At 53.1% G+C, this 22,781-nt stretch overlaps 1 protein-coding gene across 3 annotated transcripts in view; it reads right to left on the reverse strand.

The window, feature by feature from the left end:
* Positions 1-22,781, reverse strand: part of ARHGAP23 (Rho GTPase activating protein 23) — a 79,693-nt gene that overhangs the window by 50,991 nt on the left and 5,921 nt on the right. For 2 of the 3 annotated variants that reach the window (XM_066263804.1, XM_066263801.1), the window contains exon 1: positions 20,160-20,233. The exons of the other annotated variant lie outside the window; for it this stretch is intronic. In XM_066263804.1, coding sequence (XP_066119901.1) covers positions 20,160-20,222 — 63 coding nt within the window. In that variant the 5' untranslated portion in view covers positions 20,223-20,233. Of the gene's footprint in view, positions 1-20,159; positions 20,234-22,781 lie in introns of those variants that run through there. 3 annotated transcript variants of the gene reach the window in all.

Raw genomic sequence — 22,781 nt, forward strand, 5'->3', positions numbered from 1 at the left:
TTCTAACCACCAGTCAGGGAAGGGAGGCTGGAGGTGTGGAAAGAGCGACAGCTCCAGCCCAACCCTGCTCCCAAATCTAGGAGTTTGAAGAGTAAGAATCCTAGCATCGGGCCCTGGCTGGCAGCCACCCAAAAAGGGAGAACTGAACAGAAGAGTTGGCTCCCTCATCCCATCAGAGGAAGGACAGGCCTGATGGTGGATCATGTAGGAGGCAGGGGAGTGACATGGAGGGGCACAGAAAGGAGCTGGGTCCTGGGGCACAGGGAGGAGAAACAGAGGACCTTAGGGGGACCTTCGGGGTAGGCAGGAATGAGGGAGGGAGAAGGAAGGGTGAGGGTGAGGCTTGTGGAGGCCGGGAGTGGTTTTGTTCTCCTGTTTCCTGTTTGCTGCTTGTTGGGCCCCCTGTGCAGGAGCTGGACCCCCACCCCCACCCTGGCGGAAGCCAGACGGGAAGAGAGAGGCTGCCACCAGCGCTGAGTCAGGAGAGCTTATGGGCAGAGCGGGAAAGGACCGCAGTCAAGGGAGCAGAACTCATGACCTCTACATCAGCACCCTCTGCTGCTCCTCAATCACTAGAAAACCGAGGATTCTGGGTCAGCCTCCTCCTGCATTTCCTGCCTTGAGCCTCCCTGTCATGTCCCACAAAGGCCAGGCCCTCATAGACCAGCTGGAAGCATGAAAATGTCATCAGCCATGTCAGGCTCTGCGGCCCCAAGTCGAGAGCAATGGCCCCAGGGATGTCCTCGCTCAGAGTTTGGCCTGCTCTCCCAGCCAACTGCCTGGAAGCCCTTCTAGACACCTAACTTCCTTTCCTCTTGCTGCAAGTCCAGCCCCTGGTTCTGAGGAAATGGAGTGACCTTCGTGTCTCACGCCCCAGGGAGCCTCTCATGGCAAACAAGTGCTGCTGTGTGTCTGGGTCTACCCTTGAACTAGGGGTTCCGTGTCCAGGGCTACAGACACCTGGGAAACGATGAGCTATAGATGGTGTCTATTTCCTGCCCTCTGACTGGGCAGGAACAGTAAGACCCAACAAAGGAGGTAACAGACTGATCCAACACAAATCCACACCTTCCCCACCGCTCCCCCATAACCCCAGCTGCCTCTACAGGGACATCAGGAGTGGGGTATACACAGTAAATCCTCCAGGATTGTATATAGCTTGAATAATGCTCCTGTAGGCCTGGGGAGTTTCTCAGCCCCCTCCCCCATTTCCTCTGGGAAAGGAATGTGGGGTGGGCCCCACAGGGCGGTGGGGGAAGGGGCCAAGGACTGGGAAATACCAGGCGTAGCTGAGATTCTATTCCAAGCCTTCCTGCCTAGTGTGAGTCCTCCTTCCCTACACCCTCCCAGCTTCCTCCCCCAAATCAGGAATTACCCAGCTGAGCAGGCCCTCCCAATATCCTCTAGTTTGACCAGCTTGCAAAATCCATTCAACTGTATCTTCCAAGTGGTGGACATCTAGTCTTCTTTCTAAATGAAGTTGTCGTTCTTTACTGCTTCACATCACTTTCACTTTATCTCATTTGACACTTACCATAAGAACTGGATGTCCAGAGATGATTTTTATACCCACTTTTCAGATGTAGAAACTGAGGCTCAAAGAGGACAGATGACTGGTTCAAAGCTTCACTTTTACTAAGCTGGTACAAGATCCCAGGGTTCTAAAGACTAAGTCAGATCTTTTTCCATTTCCCTCTTGTTTATCCTCTCAACAGGCATATCTTTAGTGCCTGCTGTAGGCCAGGTGCTGTGCCAGGGCCTGGGGCACCTTGGAGAATAAGACAAGTGCAGAAACTTGTCCTCAGGACACTTACAGTTCTATTAGCACCCCAGCTCCTGAAACCTTTAGGGGTCCCCAGTTTCCAGATTCAAACCAGAGCCAGCAGTCTTTACCCAGAACAAAGGGAGACTCCCATATATTAAGGGTTTAGGGCCTCTTCTTCCTGGCAGAGGACAGTTTGTTTGAGGGTAGGATCAGGGGCCTCCCAGGTTAGCCTTTGAATGAGATGGTGGCCTAGGTTGGAGGAGCAGAAGACTTGCAGGGGCCAGTCTGACAATCAGGAATTGGGGACACAAAGAGTATCCTGGAGCTCAAGGGTCTGGGCATATAAGGAGGGAGACTGACACCTTGAAGGACAAGTGGTTCAGGAAGTGAGAGAGAGGGACTTGGGGCCACTTCACCTGCTTTTCTTTTTTCTGGCTTTCCTCCTAGAATGTAGGCCCCAAACCATGAGACAAACAGTGCCCCCCACCACCACCACCATCCCAAGAGAATGATCTGGCACTTATGAAGCTTCAACTGGTCCCATACACACACCCATCACACACCACCAATCACAGACCTCTTACCACCCCATAACTTCACACCCAGACAGAGCGAATTCACCGCCAGTCCCATCCATCCCAGGCATGCAGGCAATGTGATACCAAAGGCATCCGGCCCGCCCACGCCTGGGCCTCCGACCCCTACCCCAGTCTCCTCGCTCAAGGGCAGCTGCCCCCTCGGTCCTCCTCCACCCTTTAACCCCATTCAGATGCCTGGTTCCCAGCACCAGTTGTGTACAGTCCTGACAAGCCCCAACAAGCCAAGCTGATGAGCCGGTCCAGCAAGCCTGCATCTCACCAACTCCCTCAGTGTGCAGATAACCCCTAGTCACCGGGAGCCTCGGGACCCTGTACTTGGTATGGTCCTGCGGGCAGGGTGTGGTTCAAAGAGTCCAGACTCATGCTTCCCCCTCCAGGGCCAAGCTTGCCCTGAGTTGGGGAGATTTTGACACTCCCCTCCCACCCTCAAACTAGACTAGAGCCAAAGAAGGCTAGGGGAGGGGAAGAGGAAGTACTTGCGATACCAGAAATCCCATTGTCATCTCAGGGAGGGCCCAGCATGATCCCAAGTATCACAGAGTCCCCTAGTTCTTCAGTGGTAGCACGGCCCAGGGTTGAGCACGTGGGCTCTGGAGTCCAGGCCCCAGGCAGGTCGGAGTCCCGTCTCTCCCACTTTCTGGCTGTGAGAACTTGCCGGAGTTACTTAATCCCTTTGAGCCTTGGTTCCTCACCAATAAAATGGGAATGATACTACTTTCCACCTCACAGGTTGTTGGGAGAATTAAGTAAATTAAAGAAAGTCCTTAGCACAGGCCCTGGGCACATAGTAGAGATTCAATAACTGCAAACTTTTTTTGTTGTTTTTCTTTTTTCTTTTCCTTTAAAAATATCTTTTATTGAGGTATAATTAACATACAACATTATATTGGTTTCAGATGTACAACATAATAATTCAAAATCTGTATACATTGCAAAATGATCACCACAATGAGTCTGGTTAACATCTGTCAACACATAGTTATAGAATTTTTTTGTTGTTGTGATAAGAACTTTTAAGATCTACTCTCTTAGCAATTTCAAATATGCAATACTGTGTTATTAACTGTAGTCGCCACACTGTACATTACACCCCCATGACTTATTTTAGAACTGGAAGTTTGTACCTCTTGACTCCCTTCACCCATTTGGTCACCCCCTCCAACACCTCCACCCCCACCGCCACCCCCCCTTCCTCCCCAGGCCCGCTTCCCGGCCTCTGGCAACCACCAATCTATGAATTCGGTTTTGGGTGTTGTTTTTTTTTAAGGATTCCACATATAAGTGAGATCATACGGTATTTGTCCTTTTCTGTCTGATTTATTTCACTTAGCATAATGCCCTCAAGGTCAATGCAAGCTGTTTTGATTGTCTTTTGGATAGTCACAACTCTCATACACCCGGCCACACTCCCATTGAGACATGCAGACAACTCAGCCATATGTACGCAAAGACACAGTGACACATGAGGACACAGAGGTCTACACAGAGCCAGGTGAACCTCTCACAGGGGCATCACTGCTGCCTGCCCCTGCCAGCCACCTACCAGGCTCCTAAACACCCCAGTTTCCTCAAGCAGAGAGGAATTTTCAGGGGTCCCCCTTCTATAGCAGAACTCAGGCAGGCCCAGAGTCTTGTCTTCTTGGTCCTTTGGGAGTGGGGTAGGGGTGGGCAACATGAGACTCCAAGATGGGGTCTTCTCTTAGCAGGCAAAGAACTTGGCAAAAGTGCCAGGCTGGCAGGGCCCTTCCCAGCAGGAGGGCCAGTCCCCTCCTCAGGGAGGGGAGGCTAACGATGAGCATCTTTCCTCGTGGTGGGAAATGAGCACTTGCAGAAAGGGGTGAGACTGGAGCCAGCCACAAAGTAAACAGCAGGGCCATTGCCTAGGCAACTGCAGGCCAGTGTGGGACAGGGCGCACCACAAGCCCTCTCCAACCCCTTGATTTACTCCGCTCAGCAGCCCCTTGATGTCTCAATGCATGCCCTCCATGTAACCATTCTGGTCTCCGGACCGGGCCGGGACTCCCCAGAAGGAAGGGCTTACTTATGCCTTCCCCATCAGGCTGGGTGCTCCCTGAAAGCAGGGTTGTGTTTATTTGTTTGTTTTTGGTCATGGCCTGTGTTTTTCCCCTCATATTGGAGACAGCTCAAGGGCATGACCTGAGTCTCCCCCATCAGCTACTGAATTTTCAGAAATACATTTGTGCTACTAGAATATTTTGTACATAGGAGGCTCTCAACAATTGTTAATGGTGAGAAGGCAGAGAAATTGGAACCCTTGTGCACTGTTGGTGGGAATGCAAAATGGTGCTGCTGCTATGAGAACAGTAGGGTGGTTCCTCACTTCCACTTCTGGCTCTGTACCCAAAAGATATGAAAGCAGGGCCTCGAACACACATGTGTACACACCCATGTTCATAGCAGCATTATTCATGAGACAAAAGGGGGAAACAATCCAAGTGTCCATCAACAGATGAATGGATAAATAAAATGTGGTGCATGCATACAATGGAATTTTATTCCGTCTTTAAAAGGAAGGAAATTCTGGCACATGCTACAACATGGATGAACCTTGAGGACATTATGCAAAAGGAAATAAGCCAGATACAAAAGAATAAATATTGTATAATTCTACTTATATGAGATACCTAGATTCATAAAGACAGAAAATAGAATGATGGTTGCCAAGGGCTGGGGGAACGGAAAATGTAAGTTACTGTTTAATGGATATAGAGTTTCAGTTTGGGAAGATGAAAAAGTTCTGGAGACAGATGGTGGGATGGTTGCTTGAGGCTTGGAATAGCCGTGTGTGCTGTGTGGGCTCAGCCCTCAGGAACCCCACTCTTAGCCTGGCTTTTGCTAGGAAAATCCTTCCAAGGTCCTGTGGTCAATAACATGCCACTGAACTGTACACTTAAAAATGGTACATTTTATGTTATGTATATTTTACTACAATAAAAAATGACAAGATTAGAAGTCAAATGGAAAAGAAGATGTTGAAAGAAGATGGAACAAATGAACAGATTTCTCACTGGGGCCAGAAGCAGGCTGTGCCCACAGAGATTGTCCAGGACAGCTGGGCCCCTCCTGCCTGGAGGACCTTTCCCTCCCACCCCCTCCATTGTGCCTTGTCAGACCTCCTATTGTTATCTTTGGGGCCCTAGTAATCCCTGCACTGGGGGAGCTCGTGCTGCCAGGGACTCTGAACTTTGATACAGTAGGTCCTTGGCATTGATGAGGACCTGCCATCTATCAGTGGCTGAACTGATGGAGGCACAAGCTCTGGGGGTGCCATATCCCATGGTGTCAGGAGCTTGGAAGAGTTTTTCTAGCAAAAGCCAGGCTAAGTGTGGGGTTCCTATCTCCTGAGGGCTGAGCCCACAAGCACACACGTCTATTTCAAGCCTACAAAACACCCATAACATATACACATCACAAGGGTGTGCGCACAGAGGCAAGCTCCTGTTCTCACATGCTCTCTCATGCACACACTCCAAGAAAAATATGCCTACACACTGCAGGATGCAGTCTTGTGAGAGACGCAGGCAGGTCCCATGTGCAGCAGAGCCCCCTGCTGGCGCAGGTCTAGCACACTTAACGCCCTCACAGCCCAGAGTGGGCAGGGTGCCCTTATTTCTTCCACCCTGCCTCTCTCCATTGCATTCTTCAGGCCCCTCAGCCCCCGACCACACCCCAGCATCATCCCTTCCCATCTCCTACAGGGGAGTAGGGTCCCCGGCAGGACAGAGTGACTGTGGAACCTTAGGAAGGTTTTCCCTTGGGCCAAGGAGTACTGGAGAGAGGCTAGAGCCTCTTCTATCATGTTAAGAGCAGTCATTCCTTCCTGGAGGCAGAAGAATGCCTATGACTCTTCACCGAAGTCATCATATCCATTCTCTGACTCCACACTGGGCAGCTCATTTCAGAGGAGACTGGGGGAGAACTCTGGGAGTGGCTCTCTCTATGAAGTTCTTCCTGCTGTCTGACCACTTGGGCAAAGACAACAGGTGTACCCCACTGGTTTTTTTCCAGGGGAAAGCTCAGTCCTAGTCAAGCTGAGACCACATCTCCTCCCAGGGCAGGCCTCAGCAGATTCTGAAAGTCTCCCCCAGGGCATATGGGGCTCCCTGTAAAGAGAGGCTCTCAGCCCCACCCCTGAAACCACCCACCCCCTCACCCAGGCCCTGCCCAACCTGCCCAGGTCATCACTTCACCCCACCTAGGAGCTGAACCTCTCCCTAATCCTGCCCATGATGCCCCAGAGGCAGCTGCAAGGGTGGAGGGGATGGTGGCTCTGCAGGGACAAACAGTCTTCCCTGGCTCCAGCCCATGAGGGAGCGGAGATGGTTCCTGGGCTGGGCTCTGGTCAGAAGAGGACAGATGGCATTGCCTTCAGCCCCAGCTCCTATGCCTGGGCCCCATACTAACATTTGTTGAGCCCTCACTATATGCCGGGCACACTGTGCACGCATTACCTTCTTTAAGAGCAGAGCAGCCTCTTGAGATAAGCGTGACATAATTACCAACTTGGCCCCTTGCTCCACCTCCCCCCCCTAGTCTAGTGCTAGGTAGGAAATACTGGGCTAACCCACAGGGGCACTGAGGAGTGGAGAAGGGGAGAAAGATCACTGTCCCAGCATTGAGAAGGCTGAGATGGAAAAAGGGTCACACTTGCCCTTAGTACTGGCCCTAGCACTTTTCTGGTTATGTGACCTCAAGGTCACACAGGTTTCCTTATTTCTTCAGCTACAAAATTAAGCTAAGGATAGCAGCCTGACAAAGTTGCTGGGAAAGTGTTCTGGGAACTGATAAATGGGAAGTGGTATCGCCCCAGACCTACATTCCGCCCACCAGAGAGTCAACTCGGTTTTCCAAATGTCTCCTGAGTCTAGCTACTTGATGCCGTGTCCACCACATTGCTCCAAGTCCCCATCACTCTTCTGGCTCCTGACAGTCTAGACTAATTGTTTTAATATTATGATCAGCAGACTCCGTGGGACATGCCTCCAGGCTCCATGCCCACCATACTCCCTCTGTGCTCCAGTTACTGCCCTCTTTCCAGTTTCTTTGAAGACCAGGCACCCTTCCAGCCTCGGGTCCTTTGCACATGCTGCTTCTGGAATGCTGTTTTCTCCTCCTCAGCTCCCTTCCTGCCTTACCAACCCACACCCTAATTAACTCCTACCCACCCTATAGTTCTCAGCAAAAAAAGTCACTTTCTTAAAGATGCCTCCTCTAGGCCCCCGACCAGGTCAGGTCCTTGTGCACCCTTGCAGGACTCTTGACTTGTTGTCTACATATACAAGGTTATTTTGACCAACACCTCCCTCCTCCCCCCAACCCCCCCCCCTCAATTCCCAGGACTGTGAGTTCTGGAAGACGAGGACCTTCTGATTTGCTGGCTGTCAAATCCCCAGCTCCTGGCACAAGGTGGGTGCTGGGCATACCATTTCTGAATGTGAAGGAATGAATGAGCCTCTCCTCAGAGAAGGTTCTTGGGGGTGAGGTCTATCTGGTGTAGGGGCTGCTTCAGGTCTGTGGCTCTTTTTGCATCCCACCCCTTCCTCAGGGGGAGTCATATCCAGAAAGTGGGGGTGCTGGAATAAGGATGTAAGGGGTGGGAAGAAAAAAGCTGCTTCAGTACCCTTTGCAGTGTTCTCTGTCACCACACTCCAGCTGGCCAAGTCCTTGTCCACTCAGGGCTGGCCCACCACATCCACAGTTCCCTCTCCCTGGATACAAAACTTGTCTCTCACCCACCCTCATCTTCCCTTAACTGATTCCTTATCCTCCAGGTCTCTGACTGCTTCTGAATAGCTTCCAAGACTGCGAGCTAAGGAACATGCCAGGCTCCCACAGCTACCGGCAGCTCTGATTCAAGCCCAGGTCTGTCTGCCGACAGAGCCCAGGCTCTTGGACCCGCATTACACGCCTCCTTACTACCAGTTTCTCACTCGAGGCCGGACCTAAAGGCGCACCCCTTCTCTGGGCCTCAGTTTCCTCCTGCGGGCTTGGCCACCTCTAGATTTCAAGATTGGCTGAGAGGAGGAAGGTAGGGGGGAGGCAGAGGGAAGAGGGGGTAAGGGGAGAGGAGAGGACGGAGGGAGGAGCGCGAAGGGGCAGCAGTTTGGGGCCAGCCAGACGTGAGAAACGCCAAGTATGCGAACTACGCCAGCCCCTGAGCTATGAATAGTGCAGCCAGACTGGCAGTCCAGGTCTGTCCTTCTCGCTCCCCAGCCCGGGACTGCAATCCTCCTAAACCAGCCCTGCGCTGGGGGCCAGAAATGGGGCGGAGGCCAAAGAGGCACGCTTAGGGGTGGGGCCTGAGTGCTGGAGCGAAGGGGTGTGGTCACGCAAATAGAGGGCAGTGGGTGTATCTGATTGGCGAGTCTCTGCCGGTCTGGGAACTTGCGCCCAATGGGCACTCAACCGGTCAGTGAGTGCTTAGCCATCAGCACCGCCCAGGGCCCTTGACCGCACCCGCTTCGCTGGCGTCTGTGGTTCCCAAGCCTGGAGTCACCTCGTGGCTCAAATTCCGATATTGTGTACGGGAGGCCTCTCACGCTCTTCTGTCAAGGCCCTGCAAGGCTCTGCTACCTTTAGACACCGTCCCTGCCCACCCCAGAGCCAGGTCAGCCTCGCCTCCGTGAAACTCATATGGCTGATAGACAGTGGGCGCCTGGGAAATTGCACCAGCCAGTCCCTGAACTGCCTCTGGACCCCCTTTCCTCACCAGTGACCGCAGTGGGCAGCATAATGGGTTTGAGGTCATGGACTCAGTCCCCTGCCCTCTGTGTACCCCAAACAAGCCGCTCAACCTCGGAGCCTTACTCCTTTTTTCTTTTATTTCCAGGACTATTGGCTGGGTGCCACCAAGAGCTTGTACTACACTGGGATGGGCCCAGTGACACTGGGGAAAGAGGACTCAAAAAGATCTAGATTCAGGCCTTGGTTGTGGGACCCTTGGCAAGTCTCTTCCCTCTCCAAGCTTCAGTCTCCTCAGCTATAAAAGGTGCCTTTGAGAGGGCTCAGTGTTGAGTGCCTGGAACCTAGGAGATGCTTAACAAATCTTACTTGGTAGGCCAGAGATTTTTTTAAAATTAATAAAATAGTCCCTGACTTTATAGAGATAGATATGCAACAAATAAAGAGGCTGCAGAGCATAGTACTTCAGAGTCCCAAAACAGGGTTCAGAGGATTTGGGGGTTCGAATTTCAACTTGGTCCCACTGCCTGTGTGTCTTTGGACTAGTTACTAACCTTTCTGAGCTTTTCTTTCTGCATTTATAAAACAGAGATAATCTGTTCCTCATGGTGCTATTGTACAGATTAAAAGGATAGTTTGTATAAAGTGCTCAGCATAGCAATGTTTTACACTGAAATGCTCAATAAATGTTAGTTGTGACCAATTCTATTGTTATTATTATATGGTTCTCACAATGCAGTGCTTAGTGCTACGGGACCATACAGTTCATTAACAGCAATATTCAGTCAATAGGACCTGCGCTAGAAACTAGAGACAGAACAGTGAACAAGACAAAGTCTCTCTCTCTCCTCATGGGGCTTAAGGCCTACTGCTTAGAGGAGGAAATCTCCACTTATTTGAGGACATTGGTGGGGAGTAGGGCAGTACTTTACAGAGAAGGATATTTGAACTGGGCATTGAAGGATGAATAGGAGTTTGAGAAATGGAGAAGGCAAGGAAGGCTATTCCGAGAAGGGGAAGAAATGGTGTGGCAAGTTCTACCCCCAACTCAAGTTTCAGCCCTCATCCTCTGGTCTGCTGCCTCCACTGCCCGACACCCTTCCATGGCTCCACCGTATCTATGGGAACAAGTCATGCTGAGTTTGGAATGCTCATTTCTCCCTCCTCTGCCCGGCACACCTCTGTTGTTCCAGCAGATAACATTCAAGCCTGGGCCAACCTCACCTCCTCAATGAAGCCTTTCTTCCCTCAGAGCTGGAGCATCTTTAGAAGAAGCAAGGGCTCCATCCATGTTTATTGATGAAGCCTTGGGTATTTCATACCACTCAAGGGCGAGCCCAGATGCTGGGCAGGCACAGGGAGAACCCTGTGCACAGCAGAGTCACAAAGAAGCAGAACATAATCACGTGTCTGCATCCTCCACCCTTCCTTCATTATGCAGACCCCTACTTGGATTTCAAGGTTCAGCTAGGGCGGAGGAGCATCCACCTTCCCAGGGTGGGAGGCTGTTCTCTCAGGCTCTTCCTTGTCAAGGAAGGTAGCAATAACATAGAACAACAGGTTTAGGATTCGGAAAGACCTAGATTTAAATTTGGGTGCTGAGCCCTAGCTAGTTGGCTTAGCAGTAGAGCATTGGCCCAGCATGTGGAAGTCCTGGGTTCGATTCCCAGTCAGGGCACATAGGAGAAGCGTCCATTTGCTTATCCACCCTTCCCCCCTCCTCTCTCTCTCTCCCTCTCTCTCTCTCTCTTTCTTCCCCTCCCACAGCCAAGGCTCGAATGGTTCAAGCAAGTTGGCCTCAGCTGCTAAGGATGGATTGTTCCATGGGCTTGCCTCATGTGCTAAAGTAGCTCAGTTGCCAAGCAGTGGAGCAATGCCCCAGATGGTCAGAGCATTGCCCCATAGAGGGTTTGCCAGGTGGATACCAGTCAGGGGTGCATGCAGAGTCTGTCTCTCTGCCTTTCCACCTCCCACATAATAATAATAATAATAATAATAATAATAATAATAAAATTGGATGCTGGTCAACCTTTGGGTGGAGTATTTACCCTCTCAGGGTCTCAGTTCTTATGTCAGTAAATATACAATGACTTCATGATGATCCTTTGAAAATTCATCAAAAAAGTTTCTCTGAAGAATCCTTAGTGATTGGTTTAGAAACAGGAAATGAGAGAAAGGAGATTAACCATATTACTAACTGGTTTTTAAACATCCCTATAGCGATTCTACCCAGAGACACTATTTCCATCTGTAAACTGCTATTACTTCTGTAGCCACATTCACACTCAAATGATGTCACAGTGAAGACACTTGCTAGTATCTGCTTCGGTTCTGTTTCCCTAATTCTGCCAGGTCATTTTTTTTTTTCAGAGACAGAGAGTCAGAGAGAAGGATAGACAAGGACAGACAGACAGGAACGGAGAGATGAGAAGCATCATTAGTTTTTCATTGCGCGTTGCAACACCTTAGTTGTTCATTGATTGCTTTCTCATATGTGCCTTGACCGCGGCCTTCAGCAGACTGAGTAACCCCTTGCTCGAGCCAGCGACCTTGGGTCCAAGCTGGTGAGCTTTTGCTCAAACCAGGTGAGCCTGCGCTCAAGCTGGCAACCTCAGGGTCTCGAACCTGGGTCCTCGGCATCCCAGTCCGACGCTCTATCCACTGCACCACTGACTGGTCAGGCTGCCAAGTCATTTTTTAATTAATTATTATTATTATTATTATTTTGCATTTTTCTGAAGCTGGAAACAGGGAGGCAGTCAGACAGACTCCCGCATGCGCCCGACCGGGATCCACCCGGCATGCCTACCAGGGGTCGATGCTCTGCCCATCTGGGGCGTCGCTCTGTTGCATCCAGAGCCATCTTAGCACCTGAGGCAGAGGCCACAGAGCCATCCTCAGCGCCCGGGCCATCTCTGCTCCAATGGAGCCTTGGCTGCGGGAGGGGAAGAGAGAGACAGAGAGGAAGGAGAGGGGGAGGGGTGGAAGCAGATGGGCGCTTCTCCTGTGTGCCCTGGCCGGGAATCGAACCCGGGACTCCTGCACGCCAGGCCGACGTTCTACCACTGAGCCAACCGGCCAGGGCCCAAGTCATTTTTAAAAAAGATTTTATTTATTGATTTTTATGGGGGGGGGCACTGATGAGTAGTTGCTTCACTCTAGTTGTTCATTGGTTGCTTGTATGTGATTTGACCGGGCAAGCCCAAGGTTTTGAACTGGCTTCCCCAGCATTCCAGGTGGGTGCTCTATCCACTGCACCACCACAGGTCAGGCAACCAGGTCATTTTTTATGTTAATATTTTTGGCATAGGGTGTCAAGGGGTGTTCTGGACTGGCAGACAGTATAGATGCAAATCTCAGAATGCGTGGTTATAAGATAGTGGAGCTTTTGAGTACTAGGAAAAACAGACAAGAAACCCCTTGAGGGCAGGGTTATATCTTTTTCATCCAGGTCCCAAGACCTACAGAGAGCCTGGAACACAGGAAATGAGAGGGCACATAGGAATGGTCATCAAATGAGCAAAGACCCGTTGGCATTAAGATCTGGCTGCTGCCTCATTTTCCCAAGCACAGAACCTCCAGTTCCTGGAATAGGTCCTTCTCCTGCCCCAGGCTGAAATCAGGGAGAAGGCGAGAGACACTCTACGCAAGCCAGGCCTGGGAATGTCCTCAATGCCCCGGGCCACACCCAGTCTCTTAGATAACACTCCCTAGCACTGTGAGACCTATGCGTCTGGGAGCCACTGGATGAGACAAGGTCCCATTGGGGAAGGAAAGAGGGATGTGCACCTCTTTCTCCGTCCTGTCAGTCGACTCAGCATTGTTGCCCGGTCCCCATTTCCTGACCCCCACTCTCCCCTCTTACAGGTATCCCACCCTATCCTGGGCTCTGGGCCCAACTCAGCTGCCCCCTCACCCCCACCAGGTGCTGTGACAGAGGGGGGGACACAGTGCCAAGGCTTCATTAGAGCTAATGAGGGCTCAGCTCCACAGATGCCAGTGCAAGATACAGGGGAGTACCCGAACCGCCCGCAGTCCCACATGGCGACCTCGGCCCCCGGCTCCCCGCCCCCCCTCTCGAGGAGGAACTGGGGCCACACCCACAGAAGAGGTAAGGGAGATTTAAAAGACTCTTCCCCAGTACAGAGAGTGCCATTACGCCACTGACAGACCGGGGTGTGAGGGCATGAACTAGAACACAGAAACAGGGTACGGTTCTCACAGGGACTGCTGGAGGCTCCACTGTCCACAGCTCAATCCAAAACCCAACACGCTAACAGAAACCCACTCCTGCCCTCCCTCCTGTCATGGACTCACAGCAGGTCCGCAGAGGAGACAGGGGCTCTGCGCTACCCTGGGACTGGGACTCAGCACCCTGAGCTCCCGACTCAGCCGGCTTCCATCCTCCCTCCGCCTCCCCCTTTGGCCTGTCTCCTGCCCTCTGCCTCTGCTTCCTTGGTCTGGCCTGTTCTCTAGGCCTCAGTTTCCCCATGAGTCACATGGAGAGGCAGGGGAGGAGGGTGGCTTCTAAGAGTCCCCACCTGAAAGTTTTGAAGATGTTCCTTCTCAGGGGGCTTCTCTCCTCCTCTCTCCTCTTCTCTCTCTCTCTCTCAATACAACCTCCATGCTGAGAATGAGGGAAACTGTGGCGGAAGGTGGGGGTCTCCACTGCAGTCTCCCCCGTCAGCCTTTTGGGCGCTCTCAGGAGCAGGAAAAGCTCCGATGGCCGAGACCTCCCCCCACCCTCCTATGAGGCACAAAGGCCCGCGTCCACACAGGAGTTTCTCCAAGGAGCTCTCACATTCCTCGAGGACAGCTTTTCTTTCAACTGTTAAGGGTTTTTTATTGATTGATTTTAGAGACAGAGAAGGGGGGGAAGGAGTGAGAAGCATCAACTCATGGTAGTTGCTTCTCGTATGTGCCTTGACTGAGCAAGCCCAGGGTTTCGAACAGGCGACCTCAGCATTCCAGGTTGATGCTCCATACACTGTGCCACCACAGGCCAGGCTCTTTGAGGACATTAAAAAGGAGAAAGAAGCTGTGGATTTAGGAGCCCAGAGTCAGACAGAAGTCAAGCTGGGAATGATAAAAAGCAGGCACAGGGCCAGGATGGATTGTGCCCTTCCCTACACTGACCCCTGCTTGGCGGGCACAGGGCCAGGATGGATTGTGCCCTTCCCTACACTGACCCCTGCTTGGCGGGCACAGGGCCAGGATGGATTGTGCCCTTCCCTACACTGACCCCTGCTTGGCGGGCACAGGGCCAGGATGAACTGTGCCCTTCCCGACACTGACCCCTGCTTGGCGGGCACAGGGCCAGGATGAACTGTGCCCTTCCCGACACTGACCCCTGCTTGGCGGCCGGGCGCTGGCGTGGCTGTCCTCCCGCCATGGCTCCTACATGCGCCCCCAGCCGGGCCACATTCCTCCAGCCCACACCCCCCTGCCGGCCTGCCCGCCCCGAGGCGCTGGGCCTGCTGCATCCTTGCCCTTCCTTGCAGGTCTCAGTCATCCTCACACCCACCCCAAGCTGTCTCTCCACCCAGGGATTCAGGCTGAGCTTTGAAAGGGTCACTTCAAAGGGGACCTGCCTGTGAGAGCCCAGCCAGACCCAGCGCTGGCTCCTCGGCCAGATTCCCGGCAGCTGGGGACAAAGGCTCCACTGTTCCTCCGACCCCCGGACGCCCCCAAATGCGCTGGGCATAAGAAGTCTTTCTTTCCCCAGTTCCGCTCCTTATAGCCCCTGCTCTTTGCCACTGGGAGTAGCCCTGGCCCCTTCTCCAGGAGAGGCTGGGAGTGGGAGGGACAGGGAGCTACCAGTTCCCCATTACCACCAACACCAAACACCCACCCCCTTGGGCAGCCAGAATGTGGAGGCAGCCTGGGGGGCCCGACTTCAAGACTAGTGTCCTGGGGCCTCGCTGCTCCTCAACCACCAAGTTCTTCCCAGACCTACAAGGGCAGCCGACCCATCCCAATCCTTCCAGGCCTTGTCCAGGCATCCTCTCGGGACTCCCTGTTCTTGGAGGAGCCTCACACGGAGCCCAAACCATAGCAGCCAACCTCTCCCCCCTCTCCCCAGTCCCTGATAGCAGGAGCCAGGTCCCACCCGCTCCTCTAATATCCTGCCACACAGTGCTGATCCCAGAGCGGAACCCTGAAGGCTTTCGGTGTCAGCCTCTCACCCAGTGCCTGAATTCTCTCCAGCTTGCTCACCTCCTCTGGATGGGCCCTCATTACCTCCAGGGGCAGCTCATTTCCTCTTCAGATTACTCCGACCGTAAAGGGTTCTTTTTATTGAGCCCAAAGTGTGTTGTTGTCATTTCCATCTCACTGATTATTGTTTGTTTAATAATAGTTGCTACTAATAGTTGAGATTACCAAATGTCAGCCACTTTACCTATTTTACCTTATTTAATCCAGTTTAATCCAAAAACAATTTGGAGGCATTATTTCAGGGATATGAAAACTGAGGTTAAATACGATGAAGTAACTTGGCCAAGGTCACAGTGAATAAGGGGTAGGGCTGAACTTGAACCTCAGCGAGCTGAGGTCCGGGGCCAGACACCCGCCTCCCTCTCAACGTGCGGAGGGGCGGGCAGACCACATCCCCTGCCGAGCCTCTTTTCCTACCCAGCTCCCCACCAGCCTTTGTCAGCACATGAAGTGTGACCTGGTGACAGAGGCTCTCTGGTGGTAGGTAGCTCAGACCGGCAAACGGGGAGCAGGCGGAGTCACAGGGGTGGTAACTACTGCCCAGGAGCACACGGTTTGAGGAGATTGGAGCAGATGACCCTGGGCATCTTAGGGTTTGGGACTGGAGATGCCTAGAAACCCATACCCCTTCCCGGGAAAGATAGAGAATTGATAGCTATGGCAGACCCTGTCCCAAACCGAATACTCCGTGCACCCTACAACTTGAAAGGTGCAGAATCTTCCACCAAGGTGATACATCGGGCTGAACACCTCAGGGTCAGAGAGATAAAGAAGGAACAGGCCTCTTTAATCCAACCTTGTAGTCCTTTCCCACGTGCCTACTGCTCACCACTGGAAGAAGGGAGGGAGGGAGGGCAAGAGAGAGGCCAGAAGACCGGGGGCCAGCGGCCCTGTCAAGGGGTGGAGGACATTGGTGACAGGGTGTGGGTGAGCTTTCCTTTCCTTTCCAGGTTTGGCACAGGCACTCCTGGCACAGATAACACAGTAATGCACCTCTGGTCTGACTTCCTAAGACACCGATCCCAGCTACTTCCAAAGGGTTAGGAGATTATTGAAGTCTGTGGTTTTTTCCATACACAGTCAGTCAACAAACAGGCCTGCGTGCCAGGCTCTATCAGATAAATGCAACACCTCTGGGCCTTCCTGGAATAAGGTTAAGAGCAAGTTCAATTCCTTAGCTCTGCCACTTGCTGTGTGACCTGAGGAAGCAGCCATGCCATCTTTTTGTGCCAGTTTCTTTGTCTGTCAAATAGGATGATGATAATGTACCTACCTAGAGCAATAGGCGCTTTGGAGGTAGTTGCTATTGTTATTTTTCTTGCCCTCAAATAATGCCACTCTGATGGGGGAGACTGACGTGTAGACCAACTCTCACAATGCCAGGGGCAGAGCTGGACACGGTGTACCCTGGGAAGGCCAGGGGAGGGGCTGCTCCCTGGCCTGCACTTCACAAACATTTACGGAGAATCACTCTGTGCCAGGCACTGTGCTGGCCACTGGGGACACAGAGATGAACGGGACACATTGTCCACTCATCCTTGCTCCTCCCCGCCCTCCCTCCACCCTCCCGGGTCCAGTCCCAGAACCCTGCACTGAGGGGGCCTCCAAGGACAGAACCATGTGTGGAAAGGCATGGCCAGGCGACCCGGCAGTCGGAACACCTGGGTTCAGTTCCACTGCTCAGAGGCTCCCTGGCCTTGGGCACTCTCTGGCCTCGGTTTCCCCTCGGTAGCATGAGGGAGTTGGACAAGTGACCCCGTTGGTCCTGGCTCACACTGACAGGTGGTGAATTCACTCCACTCTCACAGGGCTTTAAACTTGCCCCAAAGTCCAGTCCCAAGGCCAGCCCAGCCTGCTGCCCCTCTGAGGCAGTGGGGAGAAGATGCCTGCCTGGTACTGACTGTCACTGCCCTGCTGATGAGCTGGCTACAACTTTACATGGAACAGGGGGCCTGGACCTAAAGGCGGGTTGTCTGAAGGGGGTGGGGGTGCAAGGAGAAAGGCAGAGCCAGCTCCCACAGGCCCTATTCATGGTTCTCTCCGGGGAGGGCGAGAGAGCAGGATAATTAAAACCAGGCTTTGTCCAAATCCCTGACAAAGTTAATATCTCACCTTTGAATCCCTGCAGCCAACAGAGCAGGGCTGATGCCCCTTTGGAAGGAAAGCACCAATAAACCGAGTAAGCCACAATCCAGTGCTATGGGCTGGCATGGGAGGGTGGGGTTGGGGGGATAACTGACTGATTCCCCCCCATACCAACCATGGACACTGAGGCCTCATCACCCTGAGGCCTCTTGTCCCCATCCCTGTCCCAACTGAAAGAAAAGCAACCAAGCTACAATCTAGCAAGAGGTTGATCTTGGGCGGGGTCCAAGACGGACCCAGATTTGGGGTGGGAATGACAGCAGGACAAGGCAGGGCCTAAGAAGAGGGAGAGCAGGGTAAGAGTATGGACTCAGGCCAGGTTGACGGGCCCCACCCTGGCTCTGCTACTTACTAGTGATGTAATTTTGTTCATGCTATTAGCTCTCTGTGTCTTCAACTGTAAAATGGGGATAATAATGATACCTACCTCGTGGTTGTGCTGGGAGGATTAAATGAGGTAATTCATATAGATCCTGGTCCAGAGTACTTGCTATCTGTCTTAGCTGTCAGCTGTACTATTAAAGCAACCTCTCGTCCTTAAAAATACATTTTTTTAGGCACTAGTATATATGTTCATTTGACTATATTTGCATTCCCTATGAATCTCTCTGTATTTCTGCACTGGAATCCAATATTACAGGAATCCACCTAACCCACTTTCCTGGAGAAAACTTCCCTGCATGATGCTGCAGGCTAGCCCAGGATAGTGCAATTCAGAAGCCTCTCCCTGGAAGTTCTCCTGAAGAGCTAACTGCAATACTTCATATTGTAACTTATTCCATTCTCCTCTTTTGAGTCTCTTTTTTGACCATACACGTCATGAAATCCTTCTAAGTATCACTGCAATGGAGGATGAAGCAATAAATGCCTCTGCTCACTCCTGCACTGCCCTGTTCTGTACCAACACCCTCCCTCGCACCCACTCCCATCCATGCCCAAATTGCTGCACCCGTGGAGGGCCAGATCAGCCTCCTGCTGCCTTTCCCCAGGAGCTCAGGGTCAGCCTGAGGAGGTGGCATATAGGTCTCTATTCAGGCTACCCAGATACAAGGCCTGTTCCCCAGATCCAGCCCCTCTCTGCTTGGGCTGGGATCCTCAAAAGCTTGCCCCATTCCCCCTGATGTCCTAAAGCCACCTTCCTAATAACGCTCCCCTCCAAAAAGTTTTCATCTCGTGACTACTGTCAAGAGACTGGGGGCCTCAGATGAAGGAACTGGGAACTCCTAGCCTCCTGGGGGTGGACTCAACAATATTGTGAGCAAGTGGAAGAAGCTGGGGTTAGGGGGCCTTTGAGTTGTGTTTGGAGGCAAAAAATGGCTGGTTATGTAATCGAGATTCAAATTGCATGCCAATGAATACAACATCTCGGTGAGAGCAGCCTCTTTTGGGAACGGGACTGCTGCCCTGGCAGAGGGGGAGAACCACGTGGCATCAAAGCCATCCACCCCCAGCTGGGCCACAGGGTAGCAGTGAGAGTTGAGATGGTAGCGGGGTGGAGATGAAGTATGTGTTGGGGAGAGGGGGTGAGAATCCAAGGGACTCAGGCTTAATGACTTCCACCCCCATCCCCAGTCCATCCTGAATTTCAAGTTTGTAATTAGGAACACTTCGGCTGAAAGGTGGAGGGGGAAGAGAGATGCAGTCTGAGGAAGAACTGAGCACACATCCATCCAGGTCCTGAGAGACACACCAGTCTCAGAGCGTGCAAAGTGCCAGACCCCAGCTTCAACTCTGAGGGGAGGGCCAGGGAGGAGCAGCCCTGTCTTCCAGCCCTGTCAAAAGACAGGAGGCCTCAGCCCAGACCTTGACCCCAACACAGACCCCCAAGGAACTTCTTTTCCAAACTCAGGGAACGACATGCTTGACAACGTTCAACCTTTCAACTAGGGAGGAGGAGGAGTACGTGCTTGGGTACTCCAACAGGACCCGGCAGCCAGGCTCAGCAGTCGGGGGCTGGCCCCGATGGGGCCCGGAGGCCCCTGCTGGCCTCTCCCCAGCCTCAGCAGCTGGCAGATGAAAGAACTCAAGTAAAGCAGCCTCGCGCTGAGTAATCCCCTGGCACCCCGCGACCAGACCCACCCACAGCCAGCCCGAGAGGGCAGAAAGAGCAGCCGCGCCTGCAGGACCAGGGGTCCCGAACCTGTTTCTCTTCCTCAGGACTCGGGGGCAGGCAGACTCGCGCCAGGCAACTGGTTGCACGGTCCGGCCCGGCAGGGGGCGAGCGGAGCGCGGGGAGGGGGTGTCCGGCTGCAGTGGTCAAGAACGTCCCGCTCCGGGAACCCCCTCCCCCACTCCCTCTCCCTCCAGCTGTGCCGAGGCCTCGCCAACGGAAAACGAAAACTCGGGCAGAGGAAACGGCAGCAGGCGCCCCGCCTGAAAAACCCGGACAAAAGGCGCGGACCTCCCGCCCCCGCTGGCCGGCGCCGGGGTCCTGGCACTGCGGCCGCGGTCTGTGCCCCCTGCCCTGGCAGCCCCGCGAGTCCCGGCCCTCTGCCTGCCTTCGACTTTCCCAACTCCCTGACCAGGATAGCTCTCTCTCCAGCCCCCTCCCCGGCCCGCCACTCGCCGGTATTCCCTGCAGCCGTGCCCGCCGTGCCCGCGTCGTGCGCCCCAGGCGGTGCCTGCCAAGCAGGGGCGCCGCGACCTGGGCCCTGTCGCCAGCGACCCGGTCCCTGCCGCTAGCTCCCCGGCAGTGCCTGGAGCCCCCCCCCTCCCCTGGCTCAGCGCCTCACCTCTGGGGGCCGGGGCTCCGGGCGGGGCGGGATCCCGACCAGGCAGAAGGTGACTCCATTCATCAGGCAGCAGCGGCGGCTCTGTGGCCGCGGCACTGTTGGGGGCGCGGGCAGGGACCCGGGAGGGGCGGGGCCCGCCCCTTCGCTCCTCCCCCTGAGGTCCCGACGGGGCGCACGCGCCGCCTCTCCTTAGGGCACCAGACTGGTAAAGGGGGATGAGGCAGGAGTTTGTGTTGGCAGCGGCGCTAGGGTGAAGAACACAGCCTGGGGAAGAGAGGTGGTCTCAGGCAGACAGTCTGGGCCAGCCTCCAGGGGACCGGCCCAAATAGACGGTAATCTGGGCCGGCCAAGGAAAGAGAACAAGGGCTCCAAACCCAGAACTAGCACAGGGAGAGGGAGGGAGGGAGATAGGAAGGGAAAAGGAAGCAGAGAGAAACACAGCCAGAGAGAAATGTCAGAAACAGATGGAGAGACACAGAAAGCATGAGAGAGGCAGAGACAAGATTGAGGCAGAGTAGAGAGAGGCAGAGAATGTCAGAGATAGAGATGATGGATCCAGGATGGATGAGAAGGAAAGACAGAAAAAAGTTAGGGAGCTTTCTATCCAGGGACTCATGGAAGTTGAGACAAAGGCAAAATGGTGATGCCCATGTGGACAGAAGAAGGGGAATCTTGGGGGGCTCCCCTCAATCAATCCCCTCCAGTCAGAGTCTCAGCCCAGGACCTCACAGAAGCAGAGAAATGGAGGCTGGAAGAGAGAGGCTGGCAGGTGCCCCAGCCCTTCAGATTCCCACACAGCCAGCCTGTGGCTCAGGCCCCTGGACAGCTCATGGACCTGCTTCGCAGAGGGCAGCAACGAGCGCAGAGACCCCTCAGGCTTCCCAGTCACAAGCAACCCATAGCCTCCCTCCCCTGCTTCACTGTGGGTTGGGCCCAAAGGGCCCCTGGGGTCCTGAGACAGTTCCTCATTTTTCTGCCCCCAAGCAGAACCCGTTCAACCGATCCAGGAAGGGACAGTCCCTCAGTCCTTTGTTTCTGATGGGCAGTACTTTCTGCTACCTCAGTGACATTTTTCTTACCGCCTATTCCATACAGCTTATGCTTACCTCGTTCTTGTGCTTTCTTGCAGTTTTACAGATTATGAAGAAAAGAAGGCAGAGGCCACAAATGGATAGGAATATGATTTGAAAAAGTTAGGCAATGAAATCATAGTAAGGTTGACTCTGTCTAGCTGGGAATCACCCATCCCCTCTGGGGCTAGGAGACCTGATACAACCACCACCCTGACTCTGAGAGCGGACCAGGCCCATGCCCCACACCCCTTCACTTATGACCAGGATCAAGGACTCAGGTCCTGGAGGGGCGGGTGGCTCAGACACCAACTAGGCCACCCCTACTCCTGTGAACCTGAGGAAGGAAATATTAACTTGCTTTTAAATCTTATATTTAATTTATTTTTTTTTACTTAATTGATTTTTTAGAGAGACAGAGGAAGAGGGGAGAGAGAGCAAGAGAATCATTCATTTGTGGCTCCACTTAATTGTACATTCATTGATTGCTTCCTGTTATATGCCCTGTCTAGGTATTGAACCTGCAACCTTGGCATTTCAGGACAACACTCTAACCGACTGAGCTAAACGACCAGACCTAATTTAATGTATTTTAAATCTCCTGGAAGTCGCCTGACCAGGCAGTGGCGCAGTGGATTAAGCATTGGACTGGGATGCAGAAGGACCCAGGTTCGAGACCCCAAGGTTGCCAGCTTGAGCGTGGGCTCATCTGGCTTGAGCAAAAAGCTCACCAGCTTGGACCCAAGGTCACTGGCTCGAGCAAGGGGTTACTCAATCTGCTGAAGGCCCGCGGTCAAGGCACATATGAGAAAGCAATCAGTGAACAACTAAGGTGTCGCAACGAAAAACTGATGATTGATGCTTCTCATCTCTCTCCCTTCCTGTCTGTTTGTCCCTATCTATCCCTCTATCTGACTCTCTCTCTGTCCCTGTAAAAATAAATAAATTAATTAATTAATTTTAAAAAATCTCCTGGAAGTCAACTGGAATAGATGATTTCATAATGATAGAGGGGATTTTAATGACTCCTCTTCCTTCCCCACCTCTCTTCATTAAGGTCATGCATAGCCAGAATTACCTCCCACTTCTGAGAAGTCCTTCCTGATATCTAACTGTAATCCATTACACTATCTGTATTTTCTTGCTTAATCTTCAACCAGGTTCCTGTTCCTGACTCTCTCTGCCCTATAGCCCCAGTGGTCCAAAGTTTGCTACCACCCTGGCTCAGTGGTCCTTGTCTATGGAAGGGGGAAGCTGCAGCATCTGAGATCCAGACTGAACTGAGGCTGTGGGGGAGGGGAGAAGAGCAGTGGCCCCTGGGGTACCCCTGGCTCACTTTTTCCAGAGCCTGATGCCCTCAGACACTACAGGAGGCGGTGAGAGGAAATGAGCTCACAGTAGCCGGCAGGCAATTCCTCTGTCCACAATGCACTGCACTCACCTCCCCCACTTCCCAGAAAGTGTGCTCTGCCCCCACCCTGCTGCCCTTCCCACCTCTTCCTGCACCTTGACCTGCACCCCCATCCTGTCCAGCCCTCCCCCATTCATCTTC

The sequence above is a fragment of the Saccopteryx bilineata genome, chromosome 2, assembly GCF_036850765.1.
Source record: "Saccopteryx bilineata isolate mSacBil1 chromosome 2, mSacBil1_pri_phased_curated, whole genome shotgun sequence".
Taxonomy (NCBI): Eukaryota; Metazoa; Chordata; class Mammalia; order Chiroptera; family Emballonuridae; genus Saccopteryx; species Saccopteryx bilineata.